At 39.8% G+C, this 21,986-nt stretch overlaps 4 protein-coding genes across 4 annotated transcripts; all 4 read left to right on the top strand.

Annotated features, from left to right (window-relative positions):
- Window positions 1–197: 197 nt before the first annotated feature.
- On the top strand, window positions 198–5,943 carry hsdl1 (hydroxysteroid dehydrogenase like 1). The gene is made up of 5 exons (XM_071910563.2): window positions 198–625; window positions 1,857–2,302; window positions 3,263–3,346; window positions 4,011–4,145; window positions 4,742–5,943. Exons 1-5 carry the CDS (start codon window positions 406–408, stop codon window positions 4,811–4,813), a joined length of 957 nt encoding a protein of 318 aa, XP_071766664.2. The 5' UTR covers window positions 198–405; the 3' UTR covers window positions 4,814–5,943.
- A 3,315-nt stretch (window positions 5,944–9,258) lies between these two features.
- gja11 (gap junction protein, alpha 11) lies at window positions 9,259–11,475 on the top strand. Its single transcript, XM_071910565.1, has 3 exons — window positions 9,259–9,449; window positions 9,794–9,979; window positions 10,656–11,475. Exons 1-3 carry the CDS (start codon window positions 9,321–9,323, stop codon window positions 11,259–11,261), a joined length of 921 nt encoding a protein of 306 aa, XP_071766666.1. The 5' UTR covers window positions 9,259–9,320; the 3' UTR covers window positions 11,262–11,475.
- A 2,388-nt stretch (window positions 11,476–13,863) lies between these two features.
- LOC139920525 (gap junction Cx32.2 protein) lies at window positions 13,864–14,724 on the top strand. The gene has a single exon (XM_071910547.1). The coding sequence runs from the start codon at window positions 13,864–13,866 to the stop codon at window positions 14,722–14,724; it is 861 nt and encodes a 286-aa protein (XP_071766648.1).
- A 2,857-nt stretch (window positions 14,725–17,581) lies between these two features.
- LOC139920537 (gap junction Cx32.2 protein-like) lies at window positions 17,582–19,244 on the top strand. Its single transcript, XM_071910559.1, has 2 exons — window positions 17,582–17,710; window positions 18,579–19,244. The coding sequence occupies exons 1-2, from the start codon at window positions 17,582–17,584 to the stop codon at window positions 19,242–19,244; spliced, it is 795 nt and encodes a 264-aa protein (XP_071766660.1).
- Window positions 19,245–21,986: the final 2,742 nt, after the last annotated feature.

Below are 21,986 nucleotides of genomic sequence, written 5' to 3'. Positions count from 1 at the left end.
TCACGGGGAATTGACGGCTTCAAACGAGTTGGTGTGAACGTGTGAACATTTCCAATTTGTTGCTTTACCGTAATACGCGTTCCGACGGTTTTCCCATGGGTCCTTGAATGCAGCATCCAGCCCTTGTAAACTTCTGGCAACATTGTCACGTGATTCTCCATGTTTTGGTCGTCTTTCCGGATTGTCCACCTGCAGAAACGTCAGGTTTATCTGATATTTGCTTATGTACTGGGAAAAAGTCGCTATGTAGAACAACAAAATGTTTCATGTGTATGTCTTAGTTGCTAGCTAATGTTAAGGTTTGAAATTACGAGGTTAATTGACCGGTTAAGCTTTTTAGAGCGCAAGCTACAGTAGCTAACTGTCACATCAGCTAAGCAACAACCTGACCAGTCATTGTCGACTATGGCGGCTGTTGACAGCTTTCAGTTTTTGTACAGAGAAATTGCTCGGTCATGCAATTCGTACGTTGAAACCCTGGCTCTGGTCGGCGCTCTCTACACGGCCAGCAAAGCAGCCGTCCTACTGAGAGACTGCTACATCTTAGTCAAGGTGCATTTCCTCCCTAGAATGATCCAAGGCAAGAAGCTGGCCCAGCGCTTTGGTGAATGGGCTGTCGTGTATGGTAAGGACCGCAGCAGGTTTTGCACAACAGAAACACTAAATGCGTCGTGCCATAGTTGTATGAATAGAAGGGAACGTGTTTTATAATTCAAATATAACCTAGACCTTAGGATAGCACATCTTCCTGTGCCTGTATTTATTCTGTTGCCACCAGCCAGAAATAGCCCAGAAACAGGGCAGTTACACCTCATGATGTAGTGCTAAATAAAAAAAATAGATAACCTGTAGCTGGTAATCATTATATGGCAAACACCCCACTAATATGAACAAAATCAATACTTCCAGAAAAGCATTCATTTGTGCTTTCCCCTCATATAAATTGCATGAGTTTGATATAACTTATGATAATGTATACTATGTATTTAAGCCATAAATGTTTGTTAGCCTGAGTTCAGGTGGGTTTAGCCTCCACTACATCCCTGAATGCCACTAAATGCATGATGTCATAATTGTCATAATTAATGTGACAGAAGGGAAAGATTCAAATCTAACATAGACTTTCTTAGAGTATCACATCTTCTTTCTGCTTGTCTTTATTCTGGTATTCACGTCACAGTGTCACACAGGAATAATTGCAAGTATAATTTGACAGTTAAAAGCATTCCTCCTGCTTTTTCACACTTTACCCGCATGCACTTAGTGATGATACATTTGAGTTCATGTTCTACAGCAAATCCAACATTGCAGTGTCAACCACAAACTAAAAATCCAGCAAGTAGTTGTGTCCTGCCATGGCATTTTAAGAGTAGTAATGACAAAATAACTTATGCGATGAAGATCATTTCTTCAATCATTTCTAGTAATATTTACCATCTGAAAGCTGAGTGAACAGTATTTTCTAGTAGTATTTACCATCTGAAAGCTGAGATGAACAGTATTTTCTAGTAGTATTCACCATCTGAAAGCCTAGGTGAACAGTATTTTCTAGAAGTATTTAGATCTGAAAGCTGAGGTGAACAGTACTTTCTAGTAGTATTCACCATCTGAAAGCTGAGGTGAACAGTATTTTCTAGTAGTATTCACCATCTGAAAGCTGAGGTGAACAGTATTGTGACTTCTATGTCTCCTGTATTTCCTGTATGACGTGAATGCAGAATTAGACTGACCTAATTAGACTGACCTAATTACAAACCTAAATCTACCCATTTGAGGCCATACTGATGTTCCTGTGCAGCAGTTAATGCTTCCTGACCCGACTTCGCCTCACGAACATGATCCTCTTTTCCTGTCAGGTGCATCCGAGGCTTTAGCTAAAGCCTACGCGGAGGAGCTTGCCAGGCAGGGCATCAGCATCGTCTTTGTCAGCCAGGACCACATCACCGTCCGAGACACCGCCGCGTCCCTCTCTCAAAGCTACGGGGTGGAAACCGTCGTCGTGGTCGCCGACGTCACCCAGGGTCAGGTGGCCGGCAAGCCCGTCAGGGACGCCTTGAGGGGGAAAGACGTGGGCTTCTTGGTGAACTGCGTGGACGAGTCCTTGGCTTTCCCTCAGAGCCTGATCGAAATGTCCGAGCAAGCCCTGCTGGATATGGTGAATAAGAACGTCGCGGCCGCCACTCTGATGACCAGGCTGGTGCTGCCAGTGATGGTGGAGCGCAGCAGAGGGGCCGTGGTCAACATATCGTCGGGCGCCTGCTGCCGACCCTTATCCGGAAGAGTGGCGCTCACCGCCTCTGCTGTGAGACGACACTCTAACAGAATCAGTTTCTTGTGCATAAACGCACACACACACGCACACAAGGATGCACACCCACAGCCCCGATTTGTGCCAGTCTCTCATGTATGGAGGGAACGTCATGCCAAACTCCATTCAAAAATGTATCGGGAAATATGCATACCTGATAGAACATGACTTAACACCTTTTATGAATCATTAGGAGACACTTTTTGATTCAGCATACATCCAATACACCAAGCAGCACTTTATTTCAATAAAATTTCAACTTTTATAACTGGACTGCTTGTTATTCCCACAATCCCACAAGTACACCATAGAGGGCAGTAGCGAGCAATGTGAACCAATTCTAAACATTGAAATTTTATTGAAATAAATTGCCATTTGGTGGATCGTTTGTATGCCGCATTAACCAGTAGACACTAAGGATTCGTAAATGATCTTAAGGTATGGTCTACCACGTATGTACCTTCTCCGATAAGCAAGGCAGCATTAAATAGCATTTGGATTTGGTGGGAAATTGCTTTACGGCACAAAATAAATTCAATAAAACTCTTTAAAACTGCCTTACTTATTGTCAAACATACATACATCATCGAACATGACTGAAGAGCTTTTCCAGATCGTTAGGGTCCACTTCTTCATTGTGGAATACAATCCAATCCAGCATTTCATAACATTTCAGTTTATAATACTGGTTTATCAGTTACTGCTTAATTTTTTCCACCAAAGGACCCAATGGGAGGCAAAAGCAAGCAGAGCGAACCAGTTTTAAAAGGTGAAATTGTATTGAAATGTGTGGTAAATGTATCAGGGCTAACACACCCGCAAATATATTCAAGTTTTTCTCTCTCTTCCACTTCTTCTGTCCAGTACACACAAACATAATCACAAACACTCACACTGTTGCAACTGTATCTTTTACATCATAATTTCTTTGCCATTTCTTTTCCTGTCCTCCAGGGTTACCTGGATCATTTCTCGAGAGCTCTTCACCTCGAGTACGGCTGCAAGGGGATCTTCGTCCAAAGTTTGATTCCTTTCCAGGTAGCTACCTGCTATCACTAATTACAAGTATAGGGCAGCAATACAGCAGTATTGAGATATTATATAATGCATACAGATGCAGCTGATTAAAATGTAGAGCAATGTGGAGTAGATGGTCAATCAGTTGTTTTTGCCGTCTCTTCAGTGTTTTTATTTGGATTGTGGAACCTTTAAAGAAATGGTTCATCCAAAAATTAAAATTCTGTCATTATCTACTCACCCTCATGCCAGTTGAAACACAGGTGAAGTTTGTTTGCCCACATAACACACAGGGAGGTTGCCAGCACAACTCTATAGCAGCCTCCTCCAAAACAACTGAAGTCAATGGGGACCAGTTCTTTAGAGTCCAAAAAGAGCAAAAAATGACCATAAAATTACTCCATACAGCTCATGCAGCACAATCCAAGTGTTCTGAAGCCAAACGATCACACAGTGACTGGAAAAGACCTGTACTTACACCATTATTTAGCAGAAATCTTCACAGCCATTGTTTTCAAAAACATTCATGCTTGCGCGCATCCAGATGTCGCACGTTTACTTGAATCTTTCCCACTTCTGTGTTTACACCGCTACGCATAGGTCTATGTCACACAAACTGAAAGAACCCATACCCTGAGCGTAAATCACAGTCAGTGCTTGATAGTATGTGTACACATGTACCCAGGTAGCCTCAAGTGAACGATCATCATCATCGGTGGACGGCTGGCTGGTACCGAAGCCAGAGGTGTACGCTCGCCATGCCATCTCCACCCTGGGCATTTCTCATAGGACCACCGGCTACTGGCCTCACACACTGCAGGTTGGTACAACTACTAATGTCCAAGTAATGCGTAACAGCTGTGTATGTACAGACGTTCGGTTCGGTGTCCGAAAAGTCCGCAATCATAGGAAAATCGCTCTTTTTGGACACCATGAGGCTGTCCATTTCCTAATTGGCGGATAGGGAGGAGGGGGGATTATGAGAGTTTGGCGCTCAGATCCAGAGCTTTCTGGGGCTTCCTGAAGGATAAAATCTATTCTGTGAAAATCCATCTGCAGCAGCAAATTACCGATGCCCGCACAGCTGTCGATCTGGGTATGCTTTGCGAGAAACATGGTACACCGTCTGCAAATGTCTGGAAGTTGGCTAGGGGCATGTCAAGCACAGCCGGCGAATGAGTGAGCGATTTTGCTATGATTAGAGACTTTTCGGACACCCTGTGTACTAAAGTTCCTGAGAAATACCATTCCGTGTAATACAAAGGAATACTGGAATCACAGAGAAAAGTCAAATCAAGAGTCAAAAACGAGAAAATCAAACGGATCTAAGTCGTAAAATGTGTAGTATTTCATTTCTTTGACCATCTCTTTCTCTCTCTCTCTGTCTCTGTTCTTCGGTCTTTACATCCTTTACAGTATGGACTGATGAGGTGCATTCCAGAGTGGATTTGGGTGCTGGGATCCCGCGCGCTCCTCAGTTCAAGCTAAGAGCTCGCTTCTCCTCCCTTCACCGGGACAGACCGACCCCAGTTATGGCTCTTCCAATCGCTGCAGTCTATTTTAGTTTCTTTTGCCAGTAGTTTTATAATGGGTCTATTTGTTTAACTCTCAGGTTCTGTTGAGGTTTGCATTAGTCACAAGACGTTGCGCTCCTATTGATTCGGTTTCCCCTTTTTCAGGTTATCTAATGCTATGAGATTTGGCTGAATTAATGAACGCCACTGGTTAAATACTCACATTTATTGTAATGTATTCCAGGGGGTCCCCTTCGAAATTAAAGGATAATTCTGGTTATTTTTCAACCTGGGCCTTATTTGCCCAGCCATCATGACGATTGATTGTGTTCAAAATTTCATCACTTACTTCACTGCAGAGCGTTCATACTGTAGCGCTGCTGTCCCAATACACACACAAACAAGGGGATTTAGGCATGAACACACAGGGTCACAGACAGACAGACATGATCATGTATGATAAATCCTATGTATTTATTGTTGTATTGATGTGAAAAAGTTGCATATTGCAGCTTTAACGTCAGGTTTAAATGTAACCCAGCTAAATCATACCTTGACCCAGTTCAGATTCGAAACACACGTTAATGGCAGGTGGAAAGGACGACATTTTAAGGTTTGGAGACTAAATCTGAACAGCTTTTTGTAATGCAAGTATGACTTTAGCTCCTTTGGCAGATAATACCAAGAGGTGCCAGTTGGTTGTCATACATTCTGAAAGAAATGTTTACAGCAAATGATTGTGCGGTGGTGAATGGCGAGTGTGCAGACACAGCTTGAGGTGGATGAGGCTTAGCTGTTCGAGAATATAAGTAAGAGTGAATTTGAAATGCACTGATGTGAGATTGTGACGGAGCTCTGTTTTGCTTTGTTGAGAAACTAAGGTAGAGCTACATATATTTAGGCACTGTTTTAAAAATAACTTATTTGTGTGTTGAACTTTGAACATGCTTTAGATGCATTACTGTGCTGCCTGTGTTGAATGATTGCTGAAACCTATTATAAACATTAAGATATTGTACTCATCATAGTTATAAATTATTGGTTGTGACTCAAAGATAATATGTATCATCATACCACTAAGTAGAGCAATAAAACAATTCCTCCTTCACCACAAATAACTGTCATTTTTTATTTTGATAAATGTATGATCTGCAAAAGGTAACTATATATTTTAATCGTAGCATAACGGCCCTGCCTGACATTGAAATATCTCTTTTAGAAGGATAGTCCTTTATCTGACTTGTGGGTGTTTGGGTTTCCTGCGTATGATATGAAGTGTTGACTCTGTTCCATATGTTTTTCTCTTAAAAGTCAGGACGGTGTCAATCATTTACGGCCAGGAACAGCCATCCAGCGGCCCTTCCAATCAACCAGGTTAGAGACTGTTTGTAAACCTGGTGAAAACGTGAGGGGCGGTTGGCCGTCAACACACATAGTGCTGAGCAAACAAAAAGAACGGTAAAGAAAGAGTGATACAGTTTGGATTTTGGAGGAATCAAACCCCAAAAGTAGAATCCATAAAAAGGTATAGAAAAGGTATTTGCACAATTGCCAAACAAGAAGACAGACAATGATATGGCAAAAAAAATTGCAAAGGATACACCTACAATTGAAGAGTTCTATACCAAAAATGCTATTTATCCATTTTGGAATAAAATGTTTCCTGTTGTTCATCATTTAGTATTGCATCTATTGCATGGAGGATCCACCCTGTAGAAGCATTACAATTACAAATACAATTACAAATACATAGGTGTACTATCCTTAATTTGTTTTTCATTTGTTTGTTTAATTTAGTTCTGTCAATGATTTGTAAGATTAGGTGTCACTTTTTCCAAATAGTGGATATCTCATTTTGGGACAAAACTCAATACAGTAAATGTTTTGTTCTTCAGATGATTTTTCTACACATGCAAATACATTTAATATCCAAATAGCAGGTAAATACCAGCTTAATATCCACATTTTAAGACAGTACAGGTGTATTTTTTTTTATTCTGAATATTAAATGCTGAAATAAAGGAAATGCAAATTAGAAGAGGATGAAACAAGAGGGCTTGTCAGACACCTGGGTTGTAGGTCAAGTGGTTTAGATGTGTTTCGTATCTACCAGCCAGTCACATTCAGTGTCAAGACGGGAAGTTTGTTGTTGTGGATAAGGATGGGTGTCCTTCCAGATAACATGCAGAAGGAACAATGAGAGGAGGAAAACTTCTTTCTCACTTTCTCTTTCCGTCGTCCTCCTGAAGCATCACTCTCTTCATCTGCTTTATTTTTTTCTCTGAGGGTTTGTTCACTGGTAAGTTTGATATTAAAATAACCGATCTAATTATGACATTTACCTCACCAAAAAAGTTAACTGATGCTGCACATGGACCAGAAATGTTATGAAATTCTAAAGGTAAAATGACGTCAGTGCTCATCGACTGCACAGAACAAAGGATTAGTACGATCAAGCATTTATATGTTTGTAGATTTATGGAATATGTTGGAATATGAATGATATTGTCAAAGATTGAAGAGGTAGAGGTATTGAAGAGGATTGAAGAAGTGTAATATTTGATAGAAATTATAAATGTGTAATGCCATGTGTAGTTCTCATCAGTGTGAATGTACACAATTAACAGAAGTTCAAAATGTGGATTAATGGCAGTAATTAAATGTGCTAGCAAGTAACTTTGCTAATCAAACAGTACAAAGTCTTTTTAAACAGATTTTATTTTCTATAGCAGTTGGAAGTTCATATGCATCCTAAAAGATTCACAAATCATTGATACTAAATATTGGGGAAAAAAAAAAAAACTACAATTTTCAAAACTAAAATTGTTACTGCATTCATTTAATCGATCTCTGTAGGAGTCAACTGTGCCACTAATAACGCAGTAAAATATTTATAGTAGTCTCCATGTAATAATCTAGCACTTTTCAAAACACATGATTAAAAAAACATAAAATCAACAGTGTAAGCAATAAAATGTAAGGCAGAAAAGCAAGGTAAGAATCATAAAAGGGAGATCAAAAAGGATAAATAAAAAATAAATCTAGCAAGTCCATAAAATTTAGTTTTAATAAGTTATTTAAAACGATACAGATTTAGCAGCCTGATCCCCTCAGGCAGGTTGTTCCATTTGTACATCGTTGGGTGCAGATCACCATAACATCTCACATTCTTTGATTTAACATGTTTAATGGTGAGGTATTGAACAAGGTTAAGTCCTTGGTTCCCAGCAGATTGGCCCAGTATGTTATGGAGACTTCAAATCAGCAGTCAGGGTCTCCATCAGTAAACTCACACTGGCCTACAAGAAATGATAAAGTTGGGCCTTGAGTCTGTAAGGTCTGACCTCCACCACTGCACTATGATATGAGGTTTTTTCATAACTCATACACTAAATATACTTTGCGAGTTTGTCTTGGGTTTGCAGTTATTTCATATAATTATAAAAATTCAATATAGCATGGCCTATCACAGTGTTATTTTTCAGAAAATAAAATTTTTAAATTAAGTACTTGTTACTACACAGCAGTACATCTAATTGGACTCCTTAGGAATCCTAGTATTCACTTCAGAATTGCAACCAAATACCTAATGAAACAAAAACCATAGCTACAATCTTTTTGAACAATCAATTATAATGAATACTGGGCCAAAATAGAGTTCAGATGTTTCAAGATGAATTGGTGCTTTCCTAGCCTCACACACTAGACTATCTTCCAAGTTGATCACTCACAAGATAGTCTGCCTTGTGAGAGTACTGTGCTTAAAGGTGCTATATGTAGCATTATGAAGTATCAATATATTATTGTCAAATTAATTGTGATATGTTAAAATAATTACTGTAAACAAATGAGACTGTGGTCGAGACAACTTTCCCATAAGCCCCGTTGCTTCCTGCCCCCCCTCCCTGAAGAGGATAAACATGTTGGAAGTGATTTTTCCATCAGCCTTTCACTCCTTCCACCATCTTCCATTGCCAGAAACTCTGAAAGCTTTAGCTCCATTTGTGCTGGAAGAACAGCGCCCTCTTCCTGTTTTGTGCCATAAAGCAGTATTCCCTTGTGCCATAAAGCAATACAGCAGATTTCCCGCCAAATCTGACCCCGGTGGTAAACAATGTAAATTGCAATACAGAGGCCAGTAGAGGCCGGCAATCCTCTCAGCAAAGGTCTGTTTGTTTACAATAATTACACTGTCTCAAAATTAATTGGGAAATGATTTATTAATGTTAAAATTCTACGCACACCACATTTAGTCCAGTATTCAACAAAAAGAAAACAATACATTTTTTACAAAATATGTTCATCGTACTTTGAACGATAAAATATGACTTTGCTGTTTTTTCTCGTTCAGCAGCAGGTAACGCAAGCATCCCTTCAGAGATTGCAGTATTAGACAGTGTTGCCTGTGTGTGAGTTCGCAGAGTGTAATGATTTGTTTTCCTTCTTCCTCTCTATAGCAGGCAGTACAACTGGCGACGGAAATGGGTGAATGGGATCTGCTGGGTCGCCTGCTGGATAAAGTGCAGAGCCACTCCACAGTCATTGGCAAAGTCTGGCTCACAGTGCTGTTTGTCTTCCGCATCTTGGTCCTGTGCGCCGGCGCTGAGAAGGTCTGCTCGTATATGCACTGTCTCAAACACACTTCCGTTCTGTAGGGAAAAAATGCAATTCGGGGTAATGGGGTAAAGTATTGAAGGGGCTTATCGCCCTTTTTCTAGTAAGACCAGTAAGAATTGTAACAACATCAACAGTTCTCTGGATTGGTATTGTCTTCAAATGCCAATGGGCAGGGAGTTGCTGTTCCAAAACAGAGTACGTAAATCCAGAAATCTCAGCACCTGGCCAAGTAATTGTTGAGTACTTTTAACTCGACACCCCAGCAGGCATTTGACAGATGAAGTTCTGAGCATTTCTAACCATCTCCTCTCCTCTAATCGCAACTCATCACGTCTAGGTGTGGAGCGACGAGCAATCTGACTTTGTCTGCAACACTAACCAGCCGGGTTGTGAGAACGTCTGCTACGACCTCGCCTTCCCCATCTCTCACGTCCGCTTTTGGGTTCTCCAGATCATCTTTGTGGCGACGCCAACGCTACTTTACCTTGGTTATGTCCTTCATGTGATCCACACTGAGAAGAAGGTGAGTGACTGCAGTAGGTGTAACACACGGAACCTTGTAAACCTCTTTCTGTTTGGTTTGAATGGTAAATGCTTGGTTTGTGGGGCACCCTATACACCCGCAGTGCCAAAAGTACTGGTCAGGTATTGCTTCTATAAATCCTGTTAGAACTTTTTTTTTTGCGTGTTTGACCAATTAACGTAGTACAGTATTGTACTGTGCTAGGCATTTGTGTATTTTTTTGTTTATTGGTCCCAGGTTAGGGTGCGAGCGTTTGATGCCACCACTTTTGACACAACAGAAAGAAGCCAGAGCAATGATCACAACCATTATGATTAGTGGTTTTGCTTGACATCTTTCTTGATGTTTCTATTTGAAGGAGAGGAATCATGGGACAATGTAGATTACTTGAGGCTATGGTTCATACTTACCTTTAAATACTTTTGTGGCAGGCTTGGCAGCCAACATCACCAATCTTCTTTGAGGAATCTAGCTTTTATCAACTTTTGTACAGATGTCATTGGTCAGCGTTTTAACTGGAGCGAACACCTCAGTTGGGTCCATCTTGCTCCATTCGCCTCCTTCCATTTACTTTCCATGCATACATTCCGTGCCCAGACGTAGGCTAAGTGTGAGGTTCTTCAGCTTACTGGATAATGTCTAACTCTGTCTTCTTGTCTTGTCTTAACAATCCAAGGTCAGGGAGAGGATGAAGAAGCAGGCGGAGTTGGATGACCAAGCCAATCTCTTCCTTCGGAGGGGTTACAAAGTTCCCAAGTACAGCAACAGCAGTGGCAAGGTCAGACTCCGTGGACGTCTTCTCCGTAGTTACGTCCTCCATCTAGTGGCCAAGATTCTCCTGGAAGTTTTGTTCATCGTGGGTCAGTACTTTCTTTACGGCTTCACCCTCCAGACCCGCTATGTCTGCAGCCGCTTCCCCTGCCCTCACCAGATAGACTGCTTCCTGTCCAGGCCCACAGAGAAATCGGTCATTATCTGGTTCATGCTGGTAGTAGCAGTTGTCTCCCTCTTCCTCAGCCTGGTTGAACTGTTTTATCTATGTGTGAAAGCTGTGAAGGAGTGTCTGGCGAGGAGGCAGGACTACACCGTCACCGCAGTGACACCTCCGGTTTCGGAAAGGAAGGCCTTTAAGAACCGGGACCAGGTGATCCAGAACTGCGTCAACCTAGAGCTGGAGCTCCAAGGACGAAAGTTAGGGGTGAATGGGGTCGCGGGCGGAGTGAATGGGGTTGCTAAGAGTGTTTCGTCTGAGGACAACAACATGGGGGAGGTCCAAATCTGAAGCACAGAGGCACTGATAGGTGGCCCACTTCCCCAGACTTATAGTATCTGTGTGCTTTGGATTTTGGGGAGGAAAGGGGTGTGTTTATGGGTAGATGGAGTGAGAGGGGTAGTCAGCTTCTGTAAACAGGACATAGTCACACGCAAAATGTTGCTTGCAATGACTGAAAGTGATAAATCATGTTACCTGACAGTTGTAACTTTTGTGACAGATTTACCCATAATCTCAATGTTATTGATAGATTTTTGCTTAAAAGTACTCCTGTCATGCCTTTTAAACAATGTAATACTATCATTTTGATTCAATAAACATCTCGTGCTCAAGGTATGGACCCTGTCAACATTTAATTTTGTTGGAATCCTGGTATCATGCATTTGCACTGTACACAGAGAACTTTTTCAGATGATGTAAAAAAAAAATAAGTTTTTTATTGTCATATGCACAGAGAAAACAAGTTGCCCTGAACAATGACATTCTTAGTTTGCTGCCCTCTCTGATGCCAAAAACAAAAAAAAGAAAGAGAAAAATGCTATGTCTCCCAGCAATACTGGTAACTGTATATGATAAACGTGTTCCACACAAACTGACCAAGGTAAGATGGTGATACTCTGAGTTAATAGGTAAGGTACAATGCTGTTAATGTATGCAATTTAAAGCTTTTCAACTGTTAATAGTCTATAATACAGTAAATCTAAGCATGCCTATCTTATATTTTGGGCAGACAATGAGAAATAAATGCTTTTCTGAAGTTATAATTGATTTGTGTTTATATTGGTGGTTGTTTGCCTTATGATTATTACCAACTGGAGGTCATAGTTTACCCTCCTTTTTATTTACCAGCTGTTTGGACCACTGTGCATTGGGGATAGCACTCATATCTACTTCATACTTAAAAGACGTTAAGCTACTAGTTGAGCTACCCTGAGAAAATCTAGTTTGTCAAACCAAAACAACACTGGAAAGGAGATTAACAGTACATCAAAAGATAGTCTACATCCAAAATACATGGTAGACCTTGTGAAAATTCACCTGGAAGATCAAGAAGGCTGTTTCCAGTGTTTTTTTTTCTCCTAGACTATCCAGTTACAACAAGCCAATGAATTACAATGTACAAAATCCAGTGTTTCAACAGGGTGCGCCATGTTGCAATTATGGACTTTAAAGTACCACCGAAATGCTTCAGTATATGTCTATATAAATTGGTTGACTCTATACTACTGAATTAATCGCCAACACTGGTGGAGAACATACAAATTTTAAATATGAGCTTTAATTATCCTTGTTTTAAAATTGATAATGATAACAAGCCTGTTACACTCCTTTTCAAGCATTCAAAGACATTTAACACAGAAAGATCCTGGCTTCCAGACACCGTGATACTGAACACCTGTCAATTATTACACGCTTGTCCTTTTAGTCCTGTATTTTTTCAACTTTGCTGACGAGGGCAACGTGACAGCAAAGCCAGATGTGAGTTACGCAATGTGATCCTTCATCAGTTGTGCTGTCCTCACCCTCCACACAAAAAACTCCAAGGTCCAACCTCTGTTAGCGATCTGTCCAAGTCACACACAGTCCTTTCTGACAGGTGATCAGGTAAGATGCAGCAATTTCTGTTCTCTCCTCACACATACACAGATAATTGATAATTTGAAGGGGGAAAAAAATAATTGAGTGTAGGTTTACCTGTAAAGAACACCATACAGAATGTATATAAAATTGTCAAGAAAATGTTTTTTAACTTTATTTCTGTATAAAATTGATGCTGTAACTGCTGATGTTCTTGAATGTTAATTTCATTACTTTCTCGTTAGTATAATTAATTCCCAATTAGGAATCACATTGCTTGTCATGTTTTATTTTATTCAGTGTTGCTCACAAATCACATTGTACGGTATGAAAAAATGCTCACTGTATTTGAATGAGAATTAGAATTGTGCTATGAAAGATATTACTGCGTTTTTTAAGTTTTATTCACCTAGGGAAGGTTCTTTTTCTGTTGTTTTATCTCTACTACTCCAATAAATAGCAATCTAATTTTAGCTATGGCTCATTGGTATAATGCCTCAGTGTCTTTGTTTCAAAACTCTGATTAATGATTATTTTTGGAAAATATTGACTGACTGACTCTGAATCTGATGTCTCCTTCCTGTTCATAAATGAACAAGTCATTACCCCATTCATTTCAATTATACAGAACAATGAGTCATTTTCTTCCTGCGGCAGGTTATTGACTGAATACTAAGTGGTTGGTTCATGTTTCAGTTAATAAGGTGTGGCTCTCACTCTCCCTCTTGCTGACTTGAATCCTTGCTACTTGCAGTACATCCTTACTACTTATGTTTAACGTGTTAATACAGTATGTGATACTCCTACTATAGGGCCAAATAATGTCGCGTTCACGTCAGGTCAGATTTATCGTAAATACAAGCTGTGGACTTGGGGGAAAATGTTCACGTCAACCCCTATTGGTCATTGCAACTACGACATCTGGGAATGTTTGGGACATGAAATGCAGAAGTGTGCCTTTTTACTTGCTGTTAATACTATTTATTCCCTTTCATGTTTCTCCTATCACAGAGCAATAACATCACCAATAACCATGGGAGACTGGGGGTTCCTGTCATCCTTGCTGGACAAGGTCCAGTCTCACTCCACAGTCATTGGGAAGATCTGGATGAGCGTCCTCTTTCTGTTCAGGATCATGGTCCTAGGTGCCGGTGCAGAGAGCGTCTGGGGCGACGAGCAGTCGGGTTTCATCTGCAACACCCAGCAACCCGGTTGTGAGAACGTCTGCTACGACTGGACCTTCCCCATCTCGCACATTCGCTTCTGGGTCCTCCAGATCATCTTCATCTCCACGCCGACGCTGGTCTACCTGGGCCACGCCATGCATGTTATCCACAAGGAGAACAAGCTGAGGGAGAAGCAGGTGAGCGCCGGCGGGACCCGGCTGCTCAAGCAACCCAAGTACACCGACGAAAGAGGCAAGGTGACGATCAAGGGGAACCTGCTGGGGAGCTACATGACCCAGCTGGTGGTCAAGATCATCATCGAGGCTGCGTTCATCGTGGGCCAGTACTACCTGTACGGCTTCATCATGTCCCCTATGTTCCCCTGCTCCAAGAAGCCCTGCCCCTTCACCGTGGAGTGCTACATGTCTCGTCCCACAGAGAAGACCATCTTTATCATCTTCATGCTGGTGGTGGCCTGCATCTCTCTGCTGCTCAACGTCATCGAGGTGTTCTACCTGATCTGCACCAGGGTTAGATGTCGATCCAGGCACGCTCACAAGATTACTTCAGCGGAGAACCCCGCCAGCCTGTCGTCGGCTCCCAGGTGGCCGACCGCAGAGGAAACGCTCAGGCAGAACAAGATGAACATGGAGCTTGAGGGCAGCCAGAGTATCGGCGGAAGCCTGGACGGGGCCAAGGAGGAGAAACGGCTACTGAGCGGCCATTAGAAACCACAGATTATGACAGAAAGTTAAATGAAGGCTTCATCTATCTCTCATGTAATAATGTGATCTACTTGCTGAAAACGGTTTGCAACACCATTGTATATTTTTCATTTTGTTTTATTTTCAGTTTTTTTTTTATTATTAAAGTATTTGGATGTTGAAATTTATTTTTTATTGTTTTCATTTAAAATGGAGATCTGTAATTTGGAGGCTTCTATTTATATTCTTATGACAGAATAGAGTTGTGTTTCATTAGTTTGCTGAAAGAGAGTGAGCAGAATTTTGTCTGTGCAAGCTCTATTGTTGAATGTGACTGTTCATTAAGTTATTACAATGCCCATTACTTCTCTGGGACCTTGAAATAATTTGCCTATTGAATATTGAATGATAAATGATGACAACTACTGCTGTTTCTACTGTATATGTTTGTATACTATGTTGTCTTGGAGAAATAAAGTTTATTGGAGAAAAATACTGTTTCCTGGGTATATGCAAATGATTTATAGATGACAGGCTTACACTTTACACACATCAAAAACATGTAATGCCCCAAAGAGCATGATTTGGTAAAACTGTATGCTTGGTGTCACTTCAGAATAAGGAGTGGTCTATCTCCTGATGTAAAGGGGCTTATTGTAAAATACAATATTGATAAGATAACCTATTCAATAATAATTTACATGAGGTGGTATATGAACCTATTCAATAATAATTTACATGAGGTGGTATATGACTGATGATATTTAAAATAGATATTTAAATATATAAAGACAGAACGCAAACAAAAGCCAGACATATCATAAGGGACAATGAAATATTTATCCATAAATGGTAGTTTCTGATTTGGTGTTAATTTCATTTGATACTCATTTTAAAGAGATAACTGGGCATGTGTGCCTGTGTGGGAATTGTTTACCTATTCACAGTTGGTTGATTTTTTTCCTACGCACCTATCACCTTAAAAGGTGTGCAAAGGCCTTTTTTCTTTAAAGAGATAACTGACAAATCTCATCAAATATCAAAAAAGTATGGGATTATTTTTTGGGGATTTTTGGATTCTTTTCACTCAAAGCCTAGGTGTATATGATTTAACTATGAAATAATACATCAATCTATCTCAATTAAGATAAATCTCAAAGCTAATAAATGGTATTAAGGGATTTCATGCCTCTATATTTCCTTTTCCCCACCCTTGGCAGATCAAAGATGTATGATCATTTGTATGACTGTGATCAGAAAATGATGATAATAAATAGCAGACAAATGCAGGCAAAAGAATTCAGTTTGTTCTTGCACCGCCAATCATTAACCTGGACAATCATGACATGCAGGGCTCAACCCAAAATCACCCACTTCAGATTTATCATTTCCCGATGTCATGACAACGTGACAGCTCACACAATTGTGCAATTCCAGCAAATCTAAAGTTCAAGGTGCCACGGACAGGTTTGGTCTGCAGCTGTACCAGGCTCTCTATCATTCGGCTCCACAGCTGGTGGCTGGTGTGTGTTGTCTGGAAAGTGGCCTTTTAGAATTTAAAGGTAAGATCCTTTTTTTGTATTGATTTTTCCTACATGTTTACCATAATATACAAAATGTAATTCCATAGGTTATCTGTGAATTTGCTTTTATACTTAAGCTTCAGTTTCACAAAATTATTTTTGTTATATACTAAGGTAAAGATTTTGTTATCTCAATCACAAAGGTATATCAAGCTTTTTGGATTTGATTTATCAATATGAATAATCAATTTAGTATAGAATATAAAGATATAATATATCTAAATATTAGAGTATGTGTGCATAGCCAGAGAACAGACCAATATTGCATACAACCTGGCTATTCGGGTTACATTGTCCATAATTGAAGGAAAAACTATAACTATATCCATATTTTCTTGCAATTCCAAACTCTTGACCATGCTTTCCTACACCAAGTACTACCATAATTGTAACTCTATATATATGCATATTAGTTGAGACACACTCTAAACACACTAAAGCTGTTCTTTCCTATGAAGATGTTGTTTATGGATGTTGTCCAAAGGCACAGACAAACATCTGCTGAAAATAAATACCTGTCCTATCATTATATCCAAATGCGCATAAGATAGCGCGAGATAATTCTGCGTTATGTAACTGACTTTATAGCTTGCTCATCTTTGCTGTGAGAACATTCTATAGATTAGGAGTTTTACAGTGTTCCTGAGCCACACGTGATCTTGCCTCCAAACCAAATCACACTTTATGTGGTTTTTCTTTGAAATGTTCCTCCTTTCATCTCAATGAATTGTGAATAATTACTAGTTTATTTTTAACCTAGTTATTATTATTACTTGTTATTATTAAATTACTATTAATACTCCTATATATTCAAATATACCAGGATGGTATAAAAAATAAAATAAAATCAAGGGGTAAATTATGAGGCAAACAACCACCAATATGAATAAAAATCAATCAGAATCAGAATCAGAAAAGCAGTAATCTATGCTTTTTTCCCCATTTTCATATAACTTACATCCGTTTAACATCACATCCTGTGATGGGTCCCAGGTGTATTGGTAATCATTCATAACTTTATTATTCATGTCATATGCAACAGCTAAAAATGAACTAGACAGAACCAAATTGCTCCAATCTCTGAATGAAACTTATTTACTTTTTTCCTCTGCCTGTATCTGATTGGAGTCTTATGTTTGTCTGGACAAAGACAAGGGGGGGTTCAGATTAATACAATACAGTACAATACAATACAATACAATACAATACAATACAATACATTACAACACAGTTTGTTTTGCCCTATTCATGGATCAGTGGATATTTTTCTTTGCTTTTTCCTCATCAGATCAGGAACCATGGGAGAGTGGGGTTTTCTGTCTTCTCTGTTGGACAAGGTTCAGTCCCACTCCACGGTCATTGGGAAGGTCTGGCTCACTGTACTTTTTATCTTCAGGATCATGGTCCTGGGAGCTGGAGCGGAGAAGGTCAGCTTGTACTTTTTTCTACAGCGTTTCTCAGTTGAATTGTTGAATTACTTTCCTGTGACGTTAAAAGCTTGTAGAGGGCTTTCAGGTGATGTAACACCCTCTGGCGGCCATATTGGAGGCCCTCAGCTCAGGGCAACAGTGGCTGTGAACAGCTGATAATGTTTATAAGCTTACTACTTGGCTGTCTCAGCAGAATTCAGACAGTTCATTTCTGTGCTGTTTGTCACTGGGCACTGATAATTTCACCACAAGTAGCCTAGATCTGACCAATTTTGTGTTTAGATGATGTCACCTTGTTAGCTAGCTAACCATAGTATCTGGTCAGCTCACCCTAGCTAATGCATCTAATAGAAGATAGTGTTAGAGGTGGCTAGTAGATGTTAACATAAACATCATCTGCTTTGCTAAATTGCTTTGCTAAATTAGCCTGATGGCTAGTTAGCTAGCAACATTGCCAAAAACCAACTGTTTGTTCAGGCTAACTTTGCTGAATGTTTCAGATTAGAGACCAGAAGAGATTTTTGTGTAGTAAATGAAACAAATACATGTTTACTTTATGTTTATTTACCTCATCAGAAAATTAATTTTTACTTATAACGTTACTGAATGTATACACCCACACCCCAACAATCTTTTTCAGGTATCTCACTTTTTTTAGCCTGGTTGTTATATATTTAGCCATTATTCACATACAGCCAATTCTCCAATGGACCTCCATGATGGTGCCACCTGTGCCGCATTTAACGAATTTGTGACGCACCTGAAAAGCCTCTATATTTGCCTAAGTAACTTAACACTCAGTGTATTTACATATTTACTTTACTATGCAACATTATGATGTTAAGTTCTCATCTAAACATTACAGGTGTGGGGTGATGAACAGTCCAACATGATTTGCAACACCAAGCAGCCCGGTTGCAAGAACGTCTGCTATGATCAAGCCTTCCCAATCTCGCATATCCGTTTCTGGGTCCTCCAGATCATCTTTGTCTCAACACCAACGCTGGTCTACCTCGCTCATGTCCTCCACGTCATCCACAAAGAGAACAAGCTGAGGGAATACATGCAGATGCACTCTGGGAGCAAACTGACCAAACTTCCCAAGTACTCTGATGATAAAGGCCACGTCAAGATCAAAGGCAACCTGCTGGGGAGCTACATGGCCACCATCTTCTTCAGGATCGTTCTGGAGGTAGCGTTCATCGTGGGGCAGTATTATCTGTACGGGTTCGTCATGGACCCACGAATCGTGTGCACCCGCGCCCCCTGTCCCTTCACTGTGGAGTGCTACATGTCTCGACCCACCGAGAAGACCATCTTCATCCTCTTCATGCTGGTAGTGGCCTGCATCTCTCTGCTGCTCAACGTGGTGGAGATCTTCTACCTGATGTGTTCTAGTGCTCGCTTTTCCGGCAGAAGGTCCAAAACGGCGCCGATGGCTGCTCTTGCCATACACCCCCGTTTCAACGGTGACAGTCTGATGCAGAATGAGAAGCTCAGCCTCCATGCTGCTAGTCACAGCACAGCCTGAAGTACGCCATTTAACTTGGGTCCAGCCCCATGAATTGCAAAATTCAATAGCCACGTGTTTAACGAGCAAATATGAGCGCAAATGAATGGGGCTAAATCCAGGGGAACGCCATTCCAGAGTGTTCAGACTGACTTCAAAGTTTGAGACCCACGAATTAGCTTTCAGACCAGGGCCTGCATGTGTGAAGTGAATATTTGATCTTAAATGCAAGAAATTTCTGAAAGTGATGGAAATTGAGAGACTTTCTATAAATGTTTATACAACTAAGAGAGCACAAGAAGTCCCCAAACTCGGTCAGGAGTTGTCAGCATGTGGCTGCACTACCCAAATAGAGGCAGACTTCGTGTACAGAAATGAGGTTTTTTCGTACTTAAAGCTAGACAAGCCAATGTTGCACATTGGTGGCCCCAAAGGGCAGCAAGAGGTAAGCTTGACTGATTGCCTTCACTGTCTGTGGTCAATATCTACACAAAAACATACTTCCCTTGATGGGAAAAAGTGAGAAGATACTGTTTCTATTCCACATTGTTCATTCATTTTCATTCACTTTCATTTCATTCTTGATTTATGTAATCTCTCTCTTATTGACTAAAGCAATTTTTTTTGGTGCTGAAAGCATCTGTACTCTATTATGAACCAACAGACAATGATTTCTAATGTAATTTTCATTGTCTCATAAATAATACAGTCTCATAAAATAACTACATGCGTGACTTTAAAAATTGTAAATATTTTGGTTTTAAATTATTTATGTTTTTTTTAAGGTTTACCTTGCTGTACCATGTGTTTGTGATTGACCGAAAATATTTCTGTAAAATGTATGATTTGTCCGGGAAGGGCAAACATCAGAAATGTTCATAAAAAATTGTTTGGAGTTTAATCCAAATCACGCCTTACTGAGTCTCATTATTTTTGTTTCGTTGTCACCATCATCATTGTCCTCCTCTTCCTCATTATCATCAGTCCTAATTCATGATTTCTGTTTCCTTGATATCACTGAAATTAGATTTAACCTAAATCACTGATTGTGTTACAGAAAAATATTTGTCAACAATTTACATAAATGAATCCAAATATAGTAAAGACCACACATGAACTTAAAGACCATACACAAAATATAATGATGTATATACAGCTAATCAAATGCATTTATGGATCAATATCACTACAGGGTGTGTGTTGTGTAAATCATTCCTGATTCCATGTAAATTATGCAGTTGTTGTTGTTCGTTGTTGTTGAAAATCCGTTTTCTGCTAGCTATCACAGTCACTTGGGCTTTACTTGTAATATAGGGGGATAACGTATGATAACATCCCCACACAGCTGACAGGGTGGACATATGGATTGTTTGTAATGTGTTGCTAAATATGATGTGTGTATGATGTGATGTCAAATTATGAACTCAACTCACACATACAAACACACACACAGATACACACACATAAACAGAGTTATTCCTGACTAGGCACCAGTTAGGGAAGTTAGGGGAATCTTATTTGACTATACCAATAATGAATTAAATTTATTATTGCATATTAAATGCGCTGAAATTCTTTCATAGGATTCCCAACAGTCATTAGTGCAATAGATTGCACCCATATTCCATCACTGCAGCCCTGGGGAACATGATTCACTTTGTGAATAAGAAATCTTTTTACAGCCTCAGTGTGAGGAAGCAATACTGTATCAGTGAAAAGTATCTCTGCTGTGCCTTATTGACGTGGGAGTGATAAGCTTATTTATTTCCACATTTACACTATCTTCAATTTTCCACCAGCAATCCCCTCTAGCCTTGGCGTCAGGGTTACATTTCACTGGTATAATGTTTTTGTATTGCTCATATTTATTCATTATAATAGTTTGTGCTTCTTGAGAGAAGAACACAAATGTTAGTAATCCATTTATTTCTTATACTTCCCACTTCTACAGTCTACTTCTTATTGCTTTTATTGTTTTATTATCTTTTTTTCTTCTTCTATTTTTACTGCTTATTTAAAATTATTTATATTTTATTTCCCTTTCCCTGCTGAATTATTTTACTTTTGCTGCTGCAACGACCTAATTTCTCCACAGGGATCAATAAAGTTTCATCTTAGTTTAAAACCACTGCTCTGGATATGTTAGTTGTATATGATTGGCTGTTTGTTACAAACTCCGCCCCTTTTATGGAAACACAAACTAGAAATACATTTGACCCTAAATAGACAGTACAAGATGACAGACTACCTGACCACTGTGACTGATAAAAACTGAGAAAATCAGATACAGACGGAGTGAGCACACCCTGAAGCAAGTTGTCACACAGCCTACTGTCACTCAACATAGTGTACGCTAAAGTGTTAGCATGGAGCCTGCTGTCACTCAACATAGAGTATGCTAAAGTTTTAGCATGGTGTCTGCTCACCTGCTCACCACACAAGCCTGCTTGTCAGTGTTTACTTTCCAGCGCTACCAATATTATGCAATGCTTCCCTCCAATGGACATTCTAATGTTCTAAATATGGTTCTGACTTGCAGGGATTTGTCTGCCTGCCTGTCTGGCTAAATCATAATCAAGCCACATTAGACCAACATGTAATAGACTAGTGTAAAAACACATAAACGTGTCAAAAAGTGTCACTGCTAGGTAGGCACCTTTTAAAATATAAAAGGAATGCATAAATACAAAATATAAAAGTTAGTCTTATGATGAGACTTACAGATTTAGCAGACTTTATGCTTAGTTGAAAGCTGTTGTGAAT

This window comes from Centroberyx gerrardi, chromosome 18 (genome assembly GCF_048128805.1).
Source record: "Centroberyx gerrardi isolate f3 chromosome 18, fCenGer3.hap1.cur.20231027, whole genome shotgun sequence".
NCBI classification, from domain to species: domain Eukaryota; kingdom Metazoa; phylum Chordata; class Actinopteri; order Beryciformes; family Berycidae; genus Centroberyx; species Centroberyx gerrardi.
Note: the sequence above shows the minus strand (reverse complement) of the source record. Positions and strands in the feature narration are given on the sequence as shown.